This window comes from Onychomys torridus, chromosome 2 (genome assembly GCF_903995425.1).
Source record: "Onychomys torridus chromosome 2, mOncTor1.1, whole genome shotgun sequence".
Lineage (NCBI taxonomy): Eukaryota > Metazoa > Chordata > Mammalia > Rodentia > Cricetidae > Onychomys > Onychomys torridus.
In genome coordinates this window covers 39,119,806-39,135,078 of record NC_050444.1, presented here as the reverse complement: position 1 = coordinate 39,135,078, position 15,273 = coordinate 39,119,806, and the positions used below count along the sequence as shown (strand labels likewise).

The 15,273-nt window shown below is 42.0% G+C and overlaps 1 protein-coding gene across 3 annotated transcripts in view; it reads left to right on the top strand.

Moving 5' to 3' along the window:
* Nucleotides 1-11,069, top strand: part of LOC118578396 (serine/threonine-protein kinase Sgk3) — a 136,577-nt gene extending 125,508 nt beyond the window's left edge. For 2 of the 3 annotated variants that reach the window (XM_036179303.1, XM_036179304.1), the window contains exons 16-17: nucleotides 837-926; nucleotides 9,060-11,031. In XM_036179303.1, coding sequence (XP_036035196.1) covers nucleotides 837-926; nucleotides 9,060-9,230 — 261 coding nt within the window. In that variant the 3' untranslated portion in view covers nucleotides 9,231-11,031. Of the gene's footprint in view, nucleotides 1-836; nucleotides 927-9,059 lie in introns of all 3 variants that reach the window. The other variant, XM_036179305.1, reaches the window with a different exon arrangement.
* Nucleotides 11,070-15,273: the final 4,204 nt, after the last annotated feature.

The window sequence follows — 15,273 nt, the reverse complement described above, 5'->3', positions numbered from 1 at the left end:
TCTTTGTTTATGTGCGTGTGTGTGTGTGTGTGTGTGTGTGTGTGTGCACATACATGCACACACATACATGCATACATACACATATACATACATACATCCTGCACATACATGCACACACACACACACATACATGCACACACACACACACATCCTGCACATACATGCACACACACACATACACACACACACACATCCTGCAAATACATGCATACATACACATACACACACACACACACACACACACACACACACACACATCCACACAAAATAAACTAAAAAAATAAAACTTAAAAAAACAAAAAACAAACAAAAAACCCTGCAGTCATTGCTTTAAGAAATCTTTTACCCACCACACTGTGTTGGTAGAATCCTACTTTGTTACTTTGTAACTTTGTAGAGCCCTGACAGTCAAAAGCTAGCACAAGGACGTGGTGTGTTTGGGGGTAGCCCTGGCCTTGACTCTCACTTCCGCTCACTGCATAAGCCTCTGCTGACTTTTTATGTGTTTTCAAGTATTAGTTATTTTTACCTGTGTAATGGTTTCTTCTTTTTATGACATTTTCATTCCCACATTTTATGCTCATCTTGTAAAAACCCATGAAATATGTAGGACAGAATGGTCGACCCTGTTTTACCTGTGGGGAAACTGCCTGTGAAAGGCACGTTGCTTACACACAAGCAGCTGATTCTAAGTTAGTGCCAGGGTGTGACCAGGAGCGACAGAAATATCCCATTGAACAAACTGAGTGCAGAGTGGAAACAGTTCAGCCTTATAACATTCTTCGTTGAGTGCTTAGGATTTTGTCATTACTAAAACATCTTTTTACATTTTCTAGCTTGAAATCCAGAATCATCCTTTTTTTGAATCACTCAGCTGGACTGACCTTGTACAAAAAAAGATCCCACCACCATTTAATCCTAATGTGGTAAGTCTATATTTTTTCTAAAGTAGTGAAACCTAGAGGTGTGATTTTGGAAATAGATCCCCGAAGCTAACTCAGTAAAAAAGGAGTCGGTGCCTAAGCATGGTGCAGTCTGTCACTGAGAGGCTTCTAGCTCAGTGGTGGAGGAATTGCCTAGTGTTCCACAAAAGAAAATAACAGCGGCTTCAAGGTGACCGATAATATCACGGTTCCATTAAGTGTCTTCCTACACAGTTACTGTGAAATGCTTCTTGGCAAATGTCAAAAGGATGGTCTTAATAAAGAGGTGGAAACTAAGGTAGCCATTATCATTTCTGTCTATACTAAACCAACATTATAGTGATGATAACGATGTTTTTCCTGTGTGTGTGTGTGTGTGTGTGTGTACGTACGTACACAGGTTCTCTCACTAAACCTGAGCTCACCCAGGTTTCAGCTGGGCTGCCTTGCTATTGAGCTGCAGGGATTCACCCTGTCTGCCTCCCTGGTGCTGGAATTACACATGTCTAACACTGTTCTGCTGGACATGGGTCCTGGAGATCTGACCTCATGCTTGCTTGCCAAATACTTTATCAGTTCAGCTGTATCCTTAGCCCTAAGCAAAGTCTTTTAATGAGAATATAAATTGTTAAGTCTTTTTTAGAAAATCATAAAAGTGTTATTAAAATGTTACATTCATGTTAGCTAAACTTGTTAGCTCTACAGATGGAAGGAGTTTACCTAAAGATACATTTTTTTTAGCAAAAAAAAAAAAAAAAAGCTGGTCAGAGATCTGTTTGACAGAATGAACAGCATGTAAAGTCTTAGAAACGAACATATAGTAATAAACAAATTGTCAGTAGTAATGTTAATAACCTCTGGTAGCTTTCTCTGTATAGATACATAGTTTGTATTTGGCTGTTACTTATAACATGCTCCTCAGATGAGCTGTGAACTTACTACAGTTAATGTTATCATTAGTATATCTGTTTATAAATGAGGGAGTGAATGGACAGTCAATCACAGCTGGATAAAAAGTGACAGTGTCAATATTCAACTCTGGGTGGGCTTCCAAAGCCATTGTTGTGTGTCTGCATGGGGGTGGGTTTCCAAAGCCATTGTTGTGTGTCTGCATGGGGGTGGGCTTCCAAAGCCATTGTTGTGTGTCTGCATGGGGGGTGGGTTCAGGGTTTCCAAAGCCATTGTGTGTCTGCATGGGGGTGGGATTCCAAAGCCATTGTGTGTCTGCATGGGGGTGGATTCCAAAGCCATTGTTGTGTGTCTGCATGGGGGTGGGTTTCCAAAGCCATTGTTGTGTGTCTGCATGGGGGTGGGCTTCCAAAGCCATTGTTGTGTGTCTGCATGGGGGTGGGTTTCCAAAGCCATTGTTGTGTGTCTGCATGGGGGTGGGATTCCAAAGCCATTGTTGTGTGTCTGCATGGGGGTGGGTTTCCAAAGCCATTGTTGTGTGTCTGCATGGGGGTGGGCTTCCAAAGCCATTGTTGTGTGTCTGCATGGGGGTGGGTTTCCAAAGCAGTTGTTGTGTGTCTGCAGGGGTGTGCATTCATGTGTGTGCCAGAGGAAATCACTTCAAGAAGTCAGTGTGATTCTCTATAGTCTGCTTCAGGGTCAGATTCTGGGCCTAAGAGCTGTGGTCATTTACACCTCTCAACACAACAGCATCTGTACTGACTATTTCATGGAGTTCAGCATTGATGGTTTAATGACTACTCTAGAAAGAATAGTTTTTGTCCTGATTTTTACTTTGGGCTTAGAGAGGCTCAATCCCCATTCTTACTTCACTGAAGAGGAAACAGGCACCTACAGAGAGGGTAATTATGTAAGGAACTGCAGCTGACACATTCCATAGTCAGAATTTGATGAAGGTTGTTGGTGTGGCTCATACTGGTTTGTGTCAATGTGTTTTTGAGCATGTCAGTATGGAGGATTGCTGGAGACTGACATTGTTTAGCAGGTGCTATATCACTGAGGTAAATCCCCAGCTCTGAAATTATTTTTTTAATGATTTATTTAATTTGAATTTATGTGCATTGGTGTGAAGGTGTCAGACAAATCCCCTGTCACTTGAGTTACAGACAGTTGTGAGCTGCCATGTGGGTGCTTGGAATTGAACCTGGGTCCTCCAGAAGAGCATCCAGTGCTCTTAACCACTGAGCCATCTCTCTAGCCCCTTTGAAATTATTTTTAAATATTTTTTTGTTTATTTTTTATTTGTGTGTATATGTGTGTGTGTGTGTGTGTCTGAGTGTGCATATGAGTACCACATGCATCCCTGGTGCCCGCTGAGGCCAGCAGAGGGCATTAGATCCTCTGGAACTGAAGTTAAGGGCATTGTGAGCCATCAGATGTAGACGCGGGGACCAAACCTACGTCTTCTGCCATACTAACCTTCCCTGTTTAATTTTTTGAGATTTTATTTTTCTTTTATGTGTATGTGTACAAGTGTTTGCCTGAATGTATGTCTGTGCACTGCGTACATGCAGTGTTCATGGAGGCCAGAAGAAGGGGTCAGATCTCTTGGAACTGGAGTTATAGATTATTGTTAGATTATTGTGAGCCACCATATAGGTGCTGGGACTTGAACCTGGGTCCTCTGGAAGAGCATCCAGTGTTATTTTCTATTATGATTTTTTAAGAAATAAGATGTATTTTGATCATATTTTCCCTCCCCCCAGTTCTCATATCCTCCATACTTTCTTAGCCACCCAACCTTATGTTCTCCCTCTTTTAAAAAACAGTACACTGTCAGCTGAGTGTAATGGTGCACACCTTTAACCTCAGCACTCAGGAGGCAGAGACAGATGGATCTCTGAGTCCAAAGCCAGCCTGGTCTACAGAGGAAATGCCAGAGCCACACAGAGAAACCTTGTCTCAAAAAAGAAAAAAAAAAAACCCACAAAAGCAAAATATACACATACATACACACACACACACAAATGGAACAAATAGAAGTCAAAATAATATATAAATAAAATATATAATAAAAAAAACCAAAAACCCATAAGACCAAAAAAAAAAAAAAAAAAAAGCCCAAAGCAAACTAAAACAGAAAGTCCAGAAAATGCCATTGAGTTTGTTTTGTGTTGGCCAACTCCTCCTGAGCATGAGGCCTGCCCTGAAGGGTGGTTACTATACCAGGAAGACCAGTGGAGGAAACTGATTTTTTCCCCTTGCTAGAGGGCATCTAATGGAGATAGCTTATGGTTAGGAGTGGGACCCATCAGGCTTGAATCTGCGCAGGCTTTTTGCATGCTGCCATAGTCTCTCTCAGTTCATGTGTGTGTCGGGTCAGTCCTGTTGTGTCTGGAAAACACTGTCTGCTTGTAGACATCCTTCACCTCTGACTCTACACTCTTTCTGCCTCCTTTTCTACACAGATCCCTGAGCCTTCAGGGAAGGGCTCTGATGAGGACATCTCATTTAGGACTGAGTGCTCCAGAGTCTCTTGCTCTCTGCACGTTGTCCAGTTGTGGGTCTCTGTGTTAGCTCCTTCTGCTACAAGGAGAAGCTTCTCTGACGATGGCTGAGCAAGGCACTGACCTATGGAATAGCAGTATGTCATTAGGAGTCATCTTATTGCCATATTCCTTTAGCAGAATGATAGTGTTACATTTTCCACTAGTATTAGCATTTCCCCTAATAACAGTATTGCATTTCCCATGACCTATATAGTCCCAAGTTCTTGGACACTTTAGCAGTGTCAGATATGGCTTCCATTTCATGGAGTGGGCCTTAAGTTCAATCAGAGTGCTTGGTTGCTCCGATAACATTTGTGCCACTGTTATACCAGTATATCTTGCAAGCAAATCACTGTTGTGAGTTGCAGGGTTTGTAGCTAGAGTACATTGATGATTGCCTTTCTTCTTCAATAGTGTGCAGAGTACTTTTTAGTACCATGAAAGTTTAGTAGGGGTGAAGGCTCTAGATAGGTGCCAGCCAGACTTCTCTGTGTCTTCTGTAGGGCTGGATTGGTAGATGGAAATGGCTTAAATTTGGTTTTTTCATGGAATATTTTTCTTTCTCTGTCAATCATGATTGACAGCTTCGCTGGGCATAGTATTCTGGGCTGGCATCTTGTTGTCTCTTAAGAGGTTTAGAACATCCGTCCAGACCTTCTGACTTTCAGAGAATCTCCATTGAGAAGTTAGGTGTTATTCTAGTATGCCTGCCTTTTTATGTTACTTTATCTTTTTCATTGTAGCTTTTAATATCCTTGTTCTGTCCATTTGGCGTTATGATTATCATGTGTTGTTGGAAATCTCTTTTCCGGTCCTGCCTGTCTGGTGTTCTGTGTGCTTCTTGTACCTTTTTTTTTTTTTTTTTTTAATTCTCTCATACATTGCATCCATTAGTTTCCCTTACCTCCTCTCCTCCCTGCCCCTCCCTCACCTCCCTTGATTCCATATCAACTCCTATTCTGTTTCCCTTTAAAAAAAGAGGGGGGGCAGGCCTCCCCAGGATATTCACCAAACATGGCCTAACAAGATACAACAAGACTAGGCACAAATCCTCATATCAAGGCTGGATGAAGCAAACCAGTGGAAGGAAAAAGATCCAAAGAGCAGGCAAAGAGTCAGAGACAGCTCACCCCCACTGTTAGGAATCCCACAAGAACCCTAAGCCACACAACCATAAAGTACATGCAGAGGACCCAGCTCACACCCACACAGGGTCTGTGTTTGCCACTTCTGTCTCTGGGAGCCTCTGGGAGCCCTGCTTAGTTGATTCTGTGGGCTGTGTTCTTGTGGTGTCCTCAACCCCTCTGGCTTCTACAATCCTTCCTCCTCTTCTTCTTCAGAGTTCCCTGGCTCCATCCTAGTGTTTGGCTATGAGTATCTGCATCTGCTCCCATCAGTTACTGGATGACGCCTCTCTGATGACTCTTGGGCTAGGCACCAATCTTTGAGCATGGCAGAATGTCATTAGGAATCATTTTATTGACTACTTTTTTTGCCAGTTGTGTTTGGTTCTAACCTGGTTCTTTGGGCTGTCCTGCCTCTGGTTTATGGCTGGGTTGATGTCCCAGTCCCATTGCTAGGAGCTTTGCCTGGTTACAGAAGATGGCCAGTTCAGGTTCTGTATCCCCCATTACTAGGAGACTTCACTAGGTCACTCTCATAGATTCTAAGGAGTTTCCACTGCACTGTTTCTACATCACCCCCTAAACACCCCCAGTTTCAGTACTCTTTCCCTCCACCACCCCCACCTGATCCCTTCTCTTCCCATCCCCACCTACACCAGTCCACCCACAAAATCTATTCTATTTCCCCTTCTCAGGGAGATCCAAGCATTTCCCCACACACACACTTGAGCCCTCCTTGTTACTTAGCCTCTTGGGGACTGTGAATTAGAACATGATTATCCTTTACTTTACTTTATTTAACAGCTAATGTCCACTTAAAAGTCTGTCTTTCTGGGTCTGGGTTACCTCACTCAGGATGACTTTTTTTTCTAGTTCCATTTTCTTGCAAATTTTATGATGTCATTGTTTGTAACAGCTGAGTAATAATACTCCTTTGTGTAAACGTACCACAGTTTATTTATCCATTCTTCAGTTGAGGGACATCTAGATTGCTTCCAGTTTCTAAATAAAGCTGCTATATAGTATCATAGCTGGGCAAGTGTCCTTGTGATAGGATGGAGCATCCTTTGGGTAAGAGTGATACCACTGGGTCTTGAGGTGGATTGATTCCCACCCTGCTGCAAAACCACCATATTGATTTCCAAAGTAGCTGTACAAGTTTTCACTCAGCCTGCAGGCAGTTCAGCAGGTTAGGGAGTGTCCCTTCCAGAGGCTCAGTTGATCTAAACCTCTTTCAGGCAGGTCAGCTGGTTTCTGCTTCTTCTGGACAGCTTGTCTGGTCTTTGCAGTTTGGCTTCTTTATTCTGAGAGGGTGGGGCCTACTGTATTTGGTCAGTTTTAGGGACTTCCTGAAGCTATTTTGAGTTGTTTGCCTTCCTGCTTAAGGCGTTTCCCTGGAGGATGGAGTGTTTCGATCTCGGAGGAAACCATCACACCACACTTGGTGGGACTTACCTCTGAAGCTCTTGTGCAACATCCAAAACTTTTCATTTACGGTTTTATTTCAGTTTGGGTTTTCTTTAGTGATTCTGTTTCTTTGTTAATTTTACTTTCGTGTCTGGAGTTGTTTTCATTATTTCATTCAACTGTTGTTGTTGTTTTTATATTCATTCCCCTGATTTTGAAGTCCTTGACTTGTGCGTCCACCATATGCGTTTTCAGGGCCTGCTGGGTTTGGATACAGGTCCGTTGTCTGTGCTGTTCACGTTTGTTTTCATGCTAGGCTCTGGGCACCTAGAGTTGCACTGTTTGGTGTCACCCTCTGCCCTTGGCTCTGCTGGGTGAGAGTTCTGTCCTTTGGGTGCTGTCGCCCTCTCTGGATCCTGAGGAAGTGTGGTGGCTGTGGGGCCCTGGCAGAGAGTACCTGTGCTAGTCAGGGGGTGACGGAATGGACATGGCATTGGAGGAAAGGCAGAGAGCGTTGGTGTGAAAGAGCTAAGCTGCATCTGCGCTGAACGGTGGATCCTCAGGGAATGAGGTGGGGAGAAGGGGTTCCTGCAAGGAGACGGCCACAGAACTGAGAGTAAACCTGGGAAGAGTGTAATGGAGGACAGGAGAGCTATGTCCCAGCCTGATGTGGCCTGGGGGGGGGGGGGGGGGGGGGGGGGGGGGGGATCCTCCCCGTGTTCTTGCGGACACAGAAATGGAGATGGCCTTGAAGAGAAGGCTGAAAGAGTTGGTGAGAAAGTGCTAAACCAGGCCTACCCACAGCCAGTGCTCTAGCCACTGAGCCATCTCTTCAGCCCCTTTTGATTTCCTTTTAATTGTAAAGTCTTTAATGCTCTAATCCCAGAGAATTTTGTACTCTGGGGGAGATTTTCTGACATGGAAGAACTTAGCATTCCAAGCTCATTCCTTTTCCTCTGATTAATCTGTAGATTTACAGGGCTAACTGATATCCTGGGATTATTTTCTCTGCCCCAGTCTCTGTCTTTGTGACTCAGTTGGACTTCTTGATCTGGACTTGTTAAGGATTTCCCTTCCCTGTATAGCAGAAATAGCCTAGAGGTTTAGCCTGCCTTTTACAAGCACATCACCTGGGTTTATATCTCAGTTCCTATCTGTAAATGTAGTTGAAGGGAAGTGTTCAGTGTCAACACTGAATTAAATGAGAAACGCTGCCTTGGAGCTGAGCGTTTTGCCTTGTTCATCCTACTGTCCCATCAGCTGATGCCTCGGGCCTTTACACCTAAGGATGTCCTCACCAAGAGCTTCATGACCATCTCTGGAGTGCAAAAGCTTTGCTTAAAACATCCCCACTCCTCCATTAGAAAGCATCGCCCGTCCAAATGATAAACTGAGCAGGCAGACTCCAAGTGAAATACTATCGTGGAAGCCAGGCGGTGGTGGCACACACCTGTAATCCCAGCACTCGAGAGGCAGAGGCAGGTGGATCTTTGTGAGTTCTAGGCCAACCAGGTCTACCGAGTGCGATCCAGGAAAGGCGCAAAGCTACACAGAGAAACCCTGTCTCAAAAAAACAAACAAAAAAAAAACTATCCTGGAGATTTCCCTGAGCCTTGTTCCTGCACATAGGGATGGTGATGTATTGAGAGAAAGGTGGGGTTGTGTGTGTGTGGTATGGGTGTGTGTGTGTGTGTGTGTGTGTGTGTGTGTGTGTGTGGTGCGTGCGCACGCGTGCGCCCACACACTTGTGGACATTTGAAATGCTGCTGTGCTGGTCTTTCTTACCATTACCATCACTACCTACTTAACAGTAAAAATTTTAACTTGTTAAAATAGACAAATCTCAGAGTTCCTGAGTTCAATTCCCAGCAACCACATGATGTCTCACAACTGTCTATCATGAGATCTGGCGCCCTCTTCTGGCCTACAGGTGTACAAGTAGGCAGAACATTGTATACAAAATAAATAAATTTTTAAAAATAGACAAATCTCACCTTAATAATAAAAGGGGGCAGAGGGAGCAGAATAATAAGGTGGGGAATCAAAACTTGCCAGGGAAAATACACAAAGCTGTAAAGACATTTTAATGAACTAAGTTACTGAGAGAAAAACTACGGTAAATGATCCTGTGCTCTTGGTGTCTACAGGCCGGACCAGATGACATCAGGAACTTCGACACAGTCTTCACGGAAGAGGCGGTTCCCTATTCTGTGTGCGTGTCCTCTGACTATTCTATAGTGAATGCCAGTGTTCTGGAGGCAGACGATGCGTTTGTTGGTTTTTCTTACGCCCCTCCTTCAGAAGACTTATTTTTGTGAACAGTTTGACATTCAGAAACCATTGGACAGATAAATTCAAGCCTGAGGAGGAGACAGAACCACTGATTTGTGTGAATATATTCAACTATGGATAACAGTGCCTCATTTTTATATGTAATGTTAAAAACGATGAAAAATGTATTTTCTGCTGTAAGCCAGAAATAGGGCATTTCAAAGAGCTGAGTTTTGAACTGAAATTTGCATTCTTGTTTATTAAGCTTATTTTTAAACAAAAGTTTAAAGCTATTATTCTTAGCATTACCTATTTTTTAAAGATAACTTTTTGCTATTGACTGTTTTTTCCCTGTTAAGTTTACACTAACACATCCAAGATAGACTGTTATTAATAGTCTGTTACAGCTAAGTAAGATGTAGTAATATCTTTATAATTCTATGACTTTTATCATAGCAGAACTATGCAAATGGTACCTGACAGTTTAAGATGAAACCCTATCTTCCCATAAGTCATTATCTGAAATGTGCTTTTTGTTAGGATTCAAAGGCAAAAGCAGGTTAAACTCTCTGGCTGCTAGTGGACAGTAATAGCTACTCACCTGCGGCCCCTGTAAGTGAAGTCAAAAAGAAATCCTTTGCTTTTGGAATACTCAGTTCTCATCCATGCATCATTTTTCTTCTAGAGGAAAAGACAATATTTAATGGCTAGAAAGTTCTAGAATTCCCAAGGAACTGAGAAGTAATAAAATGCTACCAGATACTTTTAGTGGTGCCAAAAATAAATGTCTCTTTTCATATATTTATATTATAAATGTTTTCTATTTATGTTCCTTTTGACTCTTTGAAGGTTTAGTAGACTGTTGAGTCGGTCTAAACCTTAGTGTCTGTTTTTGCAAATAGCTGTTTCAAAACTGCCTTCCTAATCGAGTTTTTAAAATGACAGAAAAAAAAATAATTTTCTATAATGTTTACCTAATTGTGAATTAAAAAAGTAAAATAGCAAATCTGGGTCAGTGTGAATGCATGTCACTCCCTGCTCTGTAACAAAAGGTAACAATGACTTAGCAGCCACATGTTCAGTATTACTCATTGGGCAGTGACAGGGATCAGACTAACACATGGTCTCATGAAGGCTGATAAGAGTTTCCACTATGTCTGAAGTCCACACCTGCCTCTGGGGTCCTTAGACATCTTAGAAATAGCACAGAGAACGGACCATAAAATCACATGTCATCTAACATCTACATCTGTAATGGTAGAGGATGTTAGGTACAGAGAAACTATTTAAAAAGGGGTGCTTAGCTTGGGAAGCCCATTCCTGGAGGACAGTCTTTTGGGTCCTTTAAGAAAGAAACAGTGTCATGAGCTTAGCTGCCCTAAGAACAAACTTCCCTTACATGTGTTACCTTGATAAAGAGATGACAGAAACATTTCTCACCTTTGACTTAAATATGCTCAGCAGATTTGGGATAGGCGGTGCTTGGCTTTGACGGGTAGTATTTTCTATGCAGGACACTGGACCTTCCTACACTGTACATACTTGATTTGGGGCACTTCTGTAAGCTCTACTTTAATACAGAGGTTTTTTGTTGATTATAAATCAAGACAAAAATTGTACATGTATGATTTTTTATTCAGATATTCCTTAATTAAGTTGCCAAAAATTAAAGTGCAATATTGTATTTTTAAGAACAAATTTTAGACTTTTGATGTTTCTTGGATCACAAGAAATACAGATCTATGTAGCATAATAAAATTATCAGAAAGATTAATGATCAACATCTAGTTCCTGTTGTTATTTGAAATTAAAATTAGTAATGGTTACAGTAGTACCATTAAAGTGAATTATTTGTGTGTGAGAGAAAAGGTATAAATCTTAATTAATTATTTGGGTAGATATGAATTACTGGGTTACTTTATACTGGCATGTATATATATGGGTCAGGAAACAAAGTTCCAAGGTTATCTTTTCTCCCATACTGTAAGTCTTTTATTAAATATCTGCCTTTTGAACGGTCGACTGTTTGATGCTGACTACAAGAAGGTGTAAATGAGGACTAGTTATAGTCGGGAAGTGAGTTCTGCTTGTTAGTTTTGTTTTTAGGGGTGTCTCTCAATATAACCCAGCCTGGCCCCAAACTCAAGATTCTCTCAGCTCTGCCTCCTCCACCCGGGATGATGGCTTGTAATTATAACTTGTGGAAGTGGGGTTTTTTTTTTTTTTAAAACCATTGGCCACTAAACGTAATTTTTACTTCCTTGTTTTGTTACAGATCATTCTCCCCAGGGCAGTAAAGGTTTGTTGCTCGGTGGAGGCCTCCTCTTCCTAGTTGGGGTCTCCCTGCTGGAGTCTGGTGAGGGAGAAGAGGTTTTTAGTCTCCTGAGGGGCAGTCTCCTTTGCCTCCCCTAAATCCCTCCTCCAGTATTTTCCAAGGGATTATGGTGCACCCAGAGTTTTTTGAGAACACAGTAATGTGAAACCGTATCATGAGTTTCTGATGGTCTGAGTACCTTGAAATAAGTCTCAAAAAAAAAAAAAAAATTAACAGTCAAAAGGAGTGGCAACACCCAGAATATGTATAAGAATATTGGGACTGGCTGGAGAGATGGATCCAAAGTCGAGAACCCTTGCTGTTCTTGCAGAGGACCTGGATTTGATTCCCAGTACCTTCCTGGTGGCTCACAATCATCTGTAGCTCCAGTTCTAGGACGCCAACCACCTCCTGGTCTCCTCAGGCACCAGGCATGCGCTGGTGCACATACATACATGCACGTGGTGCACATACATACATGCAGATACTCACATAATACACACAAAATGAAAACAAGTAAATCTATAAATTTTTAAGAAGTGTTTGGATTCTCTTCCACTTTTCATGTTTATTAAACTAATATAGGAAAAAACGTTCTTCATTTCACCAATGGAATTCTAGTTGATTTATCTCATTTACGTCACATTTTTAGTTACATGGCAAGTTATATAACTACTCATTTGTAGTCTTTTAAACATATCCCTTAGTGGATAAACTGACTTGTATACAAATAATTTTTCAGGGTGGGCAAGATGGCTCAGCAGGTAAGGGCAGCTGCCACCAAGGCTGATGCCCTGAGTTCAGTCACTGAGACCCACACAGTGGGAGGGAACCATCTTCCATAAGCTGTCCTCTGACCACCATGTGCACCCCACACACACACAAATGAAAGTTTTGAAAACGTTTTCGATTCTTCAACGTTCAGTTTTACACAAGTAAGCACACTGAGAAAGGGGAAATTCTGCACTGTCTTCCAATATAATTTCTGAAAATCCAAAGTTGGCAACAGTAGAGAATAACTTAAATAACTTAATAAAATAACCGAGATACGGAGAGTCGCTATAGAACAGTGAAGTGGTCGAAGAAGCCTGCAGATGAGAACGCGGTTGGCTACAAGGTGAATGTTAAGGCAGCCAGCTAAGTCACTCCAGCCCTGCCCACCAGGAGAACCAGACACACTGACGGTTCTACAAATCCTGGCAGTATTCAAAAGTGACAGCTTTTATCATAAATTCTCGTGCTGGAATGAATCTCATAGGTTCGTTGTTTCTCACACCCACCATACTTGGAGCAATTAATAAAGCCAGGGATTAGGTATTTCTACTTTAGTTCTGGTTAAATATTTGTGGCAAAGTCTACAATGAGTTGTCAATATGTAAATGTTTCTATGTTTTAATAGTTAACTCATGGAAGGCAGAAGGTTGAAACACAGTACTATCAGGCCACACAAATGGCCAATGGGGATGAATCACTGTTGGACTTTTTCAGTTCTTTTTAGGTAGTAAACGCAGCCTTGCTGCTGGTAGGTTTTTCTGTGACCCAGTGGTGACAGTGAATCATTCAAAAATAACAGCTTATAGGCTGGTGAGGTGGCTCAGCAATAATGATGCTGAGTTTGATATCCAGGACCTACATGATGGAAGAAAAGAGAGCTGAAATCTACAAGTTGTCCTGTGACATCCATGTGTGCTCTGGCATGAATGCGCATGCACAATAAATGTATTTTTTTAATTACAGCATATGATGGGGGTATTGTTCAGTTGTAGAGGGCTTGCCTGGAACCCCTGAGACCCTAGGTTCAATTCCATATATATATTCACATATACACACTAGTTTACTTTGTTAATGATCTATTGATTTTGATCCTTAACACTTGTTTATCTCTATTAATTTTAAAGATTCTTAAAAATTATATATATAATGTACACACACACACACACACACACACACACGTATACAGGTGTCATCAGAGGCCAGAAGAGGGGTCGGGTCACCTGAGACTGGAGATATACGTGCTTGTGAACTGCCTGCCATGGGTGCTGGAAGCTGAACTCAGGACCTCTGGAAGAGCAGCAAATGCCCTCAACCTCTGAGCCATCTCTCCAGCCCTGATTATTAATCTTAATTGAGAACATTGTCCCAAGTGCTGAAGAAAAGAGATCTGAGGTTCACTTGGATGGTACAGGAGCTAGATTACTTCACCAGTTACCTGGATTTTTTTAATCTATATTTATTCCCTGAGAACTTCATGCATGTATATGATGTATTTTGGCCTTATCTAAACCCCACTCTCCATCCCCTCCCACAAACTTGTCCACAACACACAGGATCCTCTCCCAACTTCGTGTCTTTTTTTAACTAACCCACTGAGTCCAGTTAATACAACAAATACATAATCTCTGGTTTTTTATACGATCTACTGGTGTCTTTTGATCGAGACTCTGGTTTTTGATATGATCTATTGGTGTCTTTTGATCGAGACTGTTAATATCCAGAGTTATATGTATTGGTACCTGAATATTGATCCCTGACATCTTGTTGATTTTGTAGTGTTTGGTTTTTTTCCTCTCCTCTCTCTTAACTACTGTCCTAGCATGGCTTATCTTTCCTGTGGCTGAAGAGGTGTATTTGTTTTTCCTTTTGGTCAGAAAGATTTCCTAATGTATTTTCCGCTGAGCTGGCTTAGAGGACAGAAGTTCCTTTAGCCTGTTCTTATCATGGGAAGTTTTTGTTTTTTCTTCAGTTATGAGAGACATTTGCTAAAAATGTGTATCAGTTACTTTTCTGTTTCTGTAACAGAGCACCATGACCAAAGGCCACTTACAGAAAATTTTTTTTGTCTTTCCGTTCCAGAAGGAGGGTCTACAGTGGTGGAGGAGGCAGGAAGTAGGAGCAGGTAGCTGGCTGGGCACATTTTCAACTGCACAAAGCAAGCTGAGAGGGAACTGCAGGTGAACAAGGCTGTAAACACTCAAAGCTCACACCCAGCAGTAGACTTCCTTCAGCAGGGCTGTGCATCCTCAACATCCCACAACCTCCCCCAAACAGCTCCACCAAATGGGGACCGAGTATCCAAATACCCGAGCCGATGGGGGGGGGGGGCACCACAGTATAGTAGTCAGGTTGGCAGTGGTTGTCTTTCAGAACTTTAAATTCATCTGTCTGTCCAGTCCCTCCTGGCTTTTGAAGTTCACGGGAATAATTTGCTATTAGTCTGATGGGCCTACATTTATATGTAATAAGCTTGGCATTTCTCTCTGGGTACATTTTTGTATGTTTGTTCTTTTCATTCCATGTTTTAATTTTAATATGATGAGGGAAGGTTTTATCTACTGTTGTTTTGATATCTGGACTGGCGTTTTCCTAATGCTGGGCTATTTCATTTTGGTTTTTTGAAAATGTATTTTTGTGCCCTTAGACTGAGGTGGTTCTTTTATGCCTACAACCATAGATTTGACCTTTCAGGATGTCATATATATTCTGAAATTCCCACCGGTATCTTTTTATTATTTTATCTTTGTCTTTGTGGGATTCTTCTAGTTCCTCCATCTTGTCTTGAAGCTCATATATTCTGTCCTCTCCTTGGCCTATTCTGTTGCTGAGACTTTCCACGTAAAATTTTATTTGGGCCAGGTGGTGGTGGCACACGCTTTTAATCCCAGCACTTGGGAGGCAGAGGCAGGCGGATCTCTGTGAGTTTGAGGCCAGCCTGGTCTACAGAGCAAGATCCAGGACAGGCTCCAAAACTACACAGAGAAACCCTGTCTCAAAAAAAC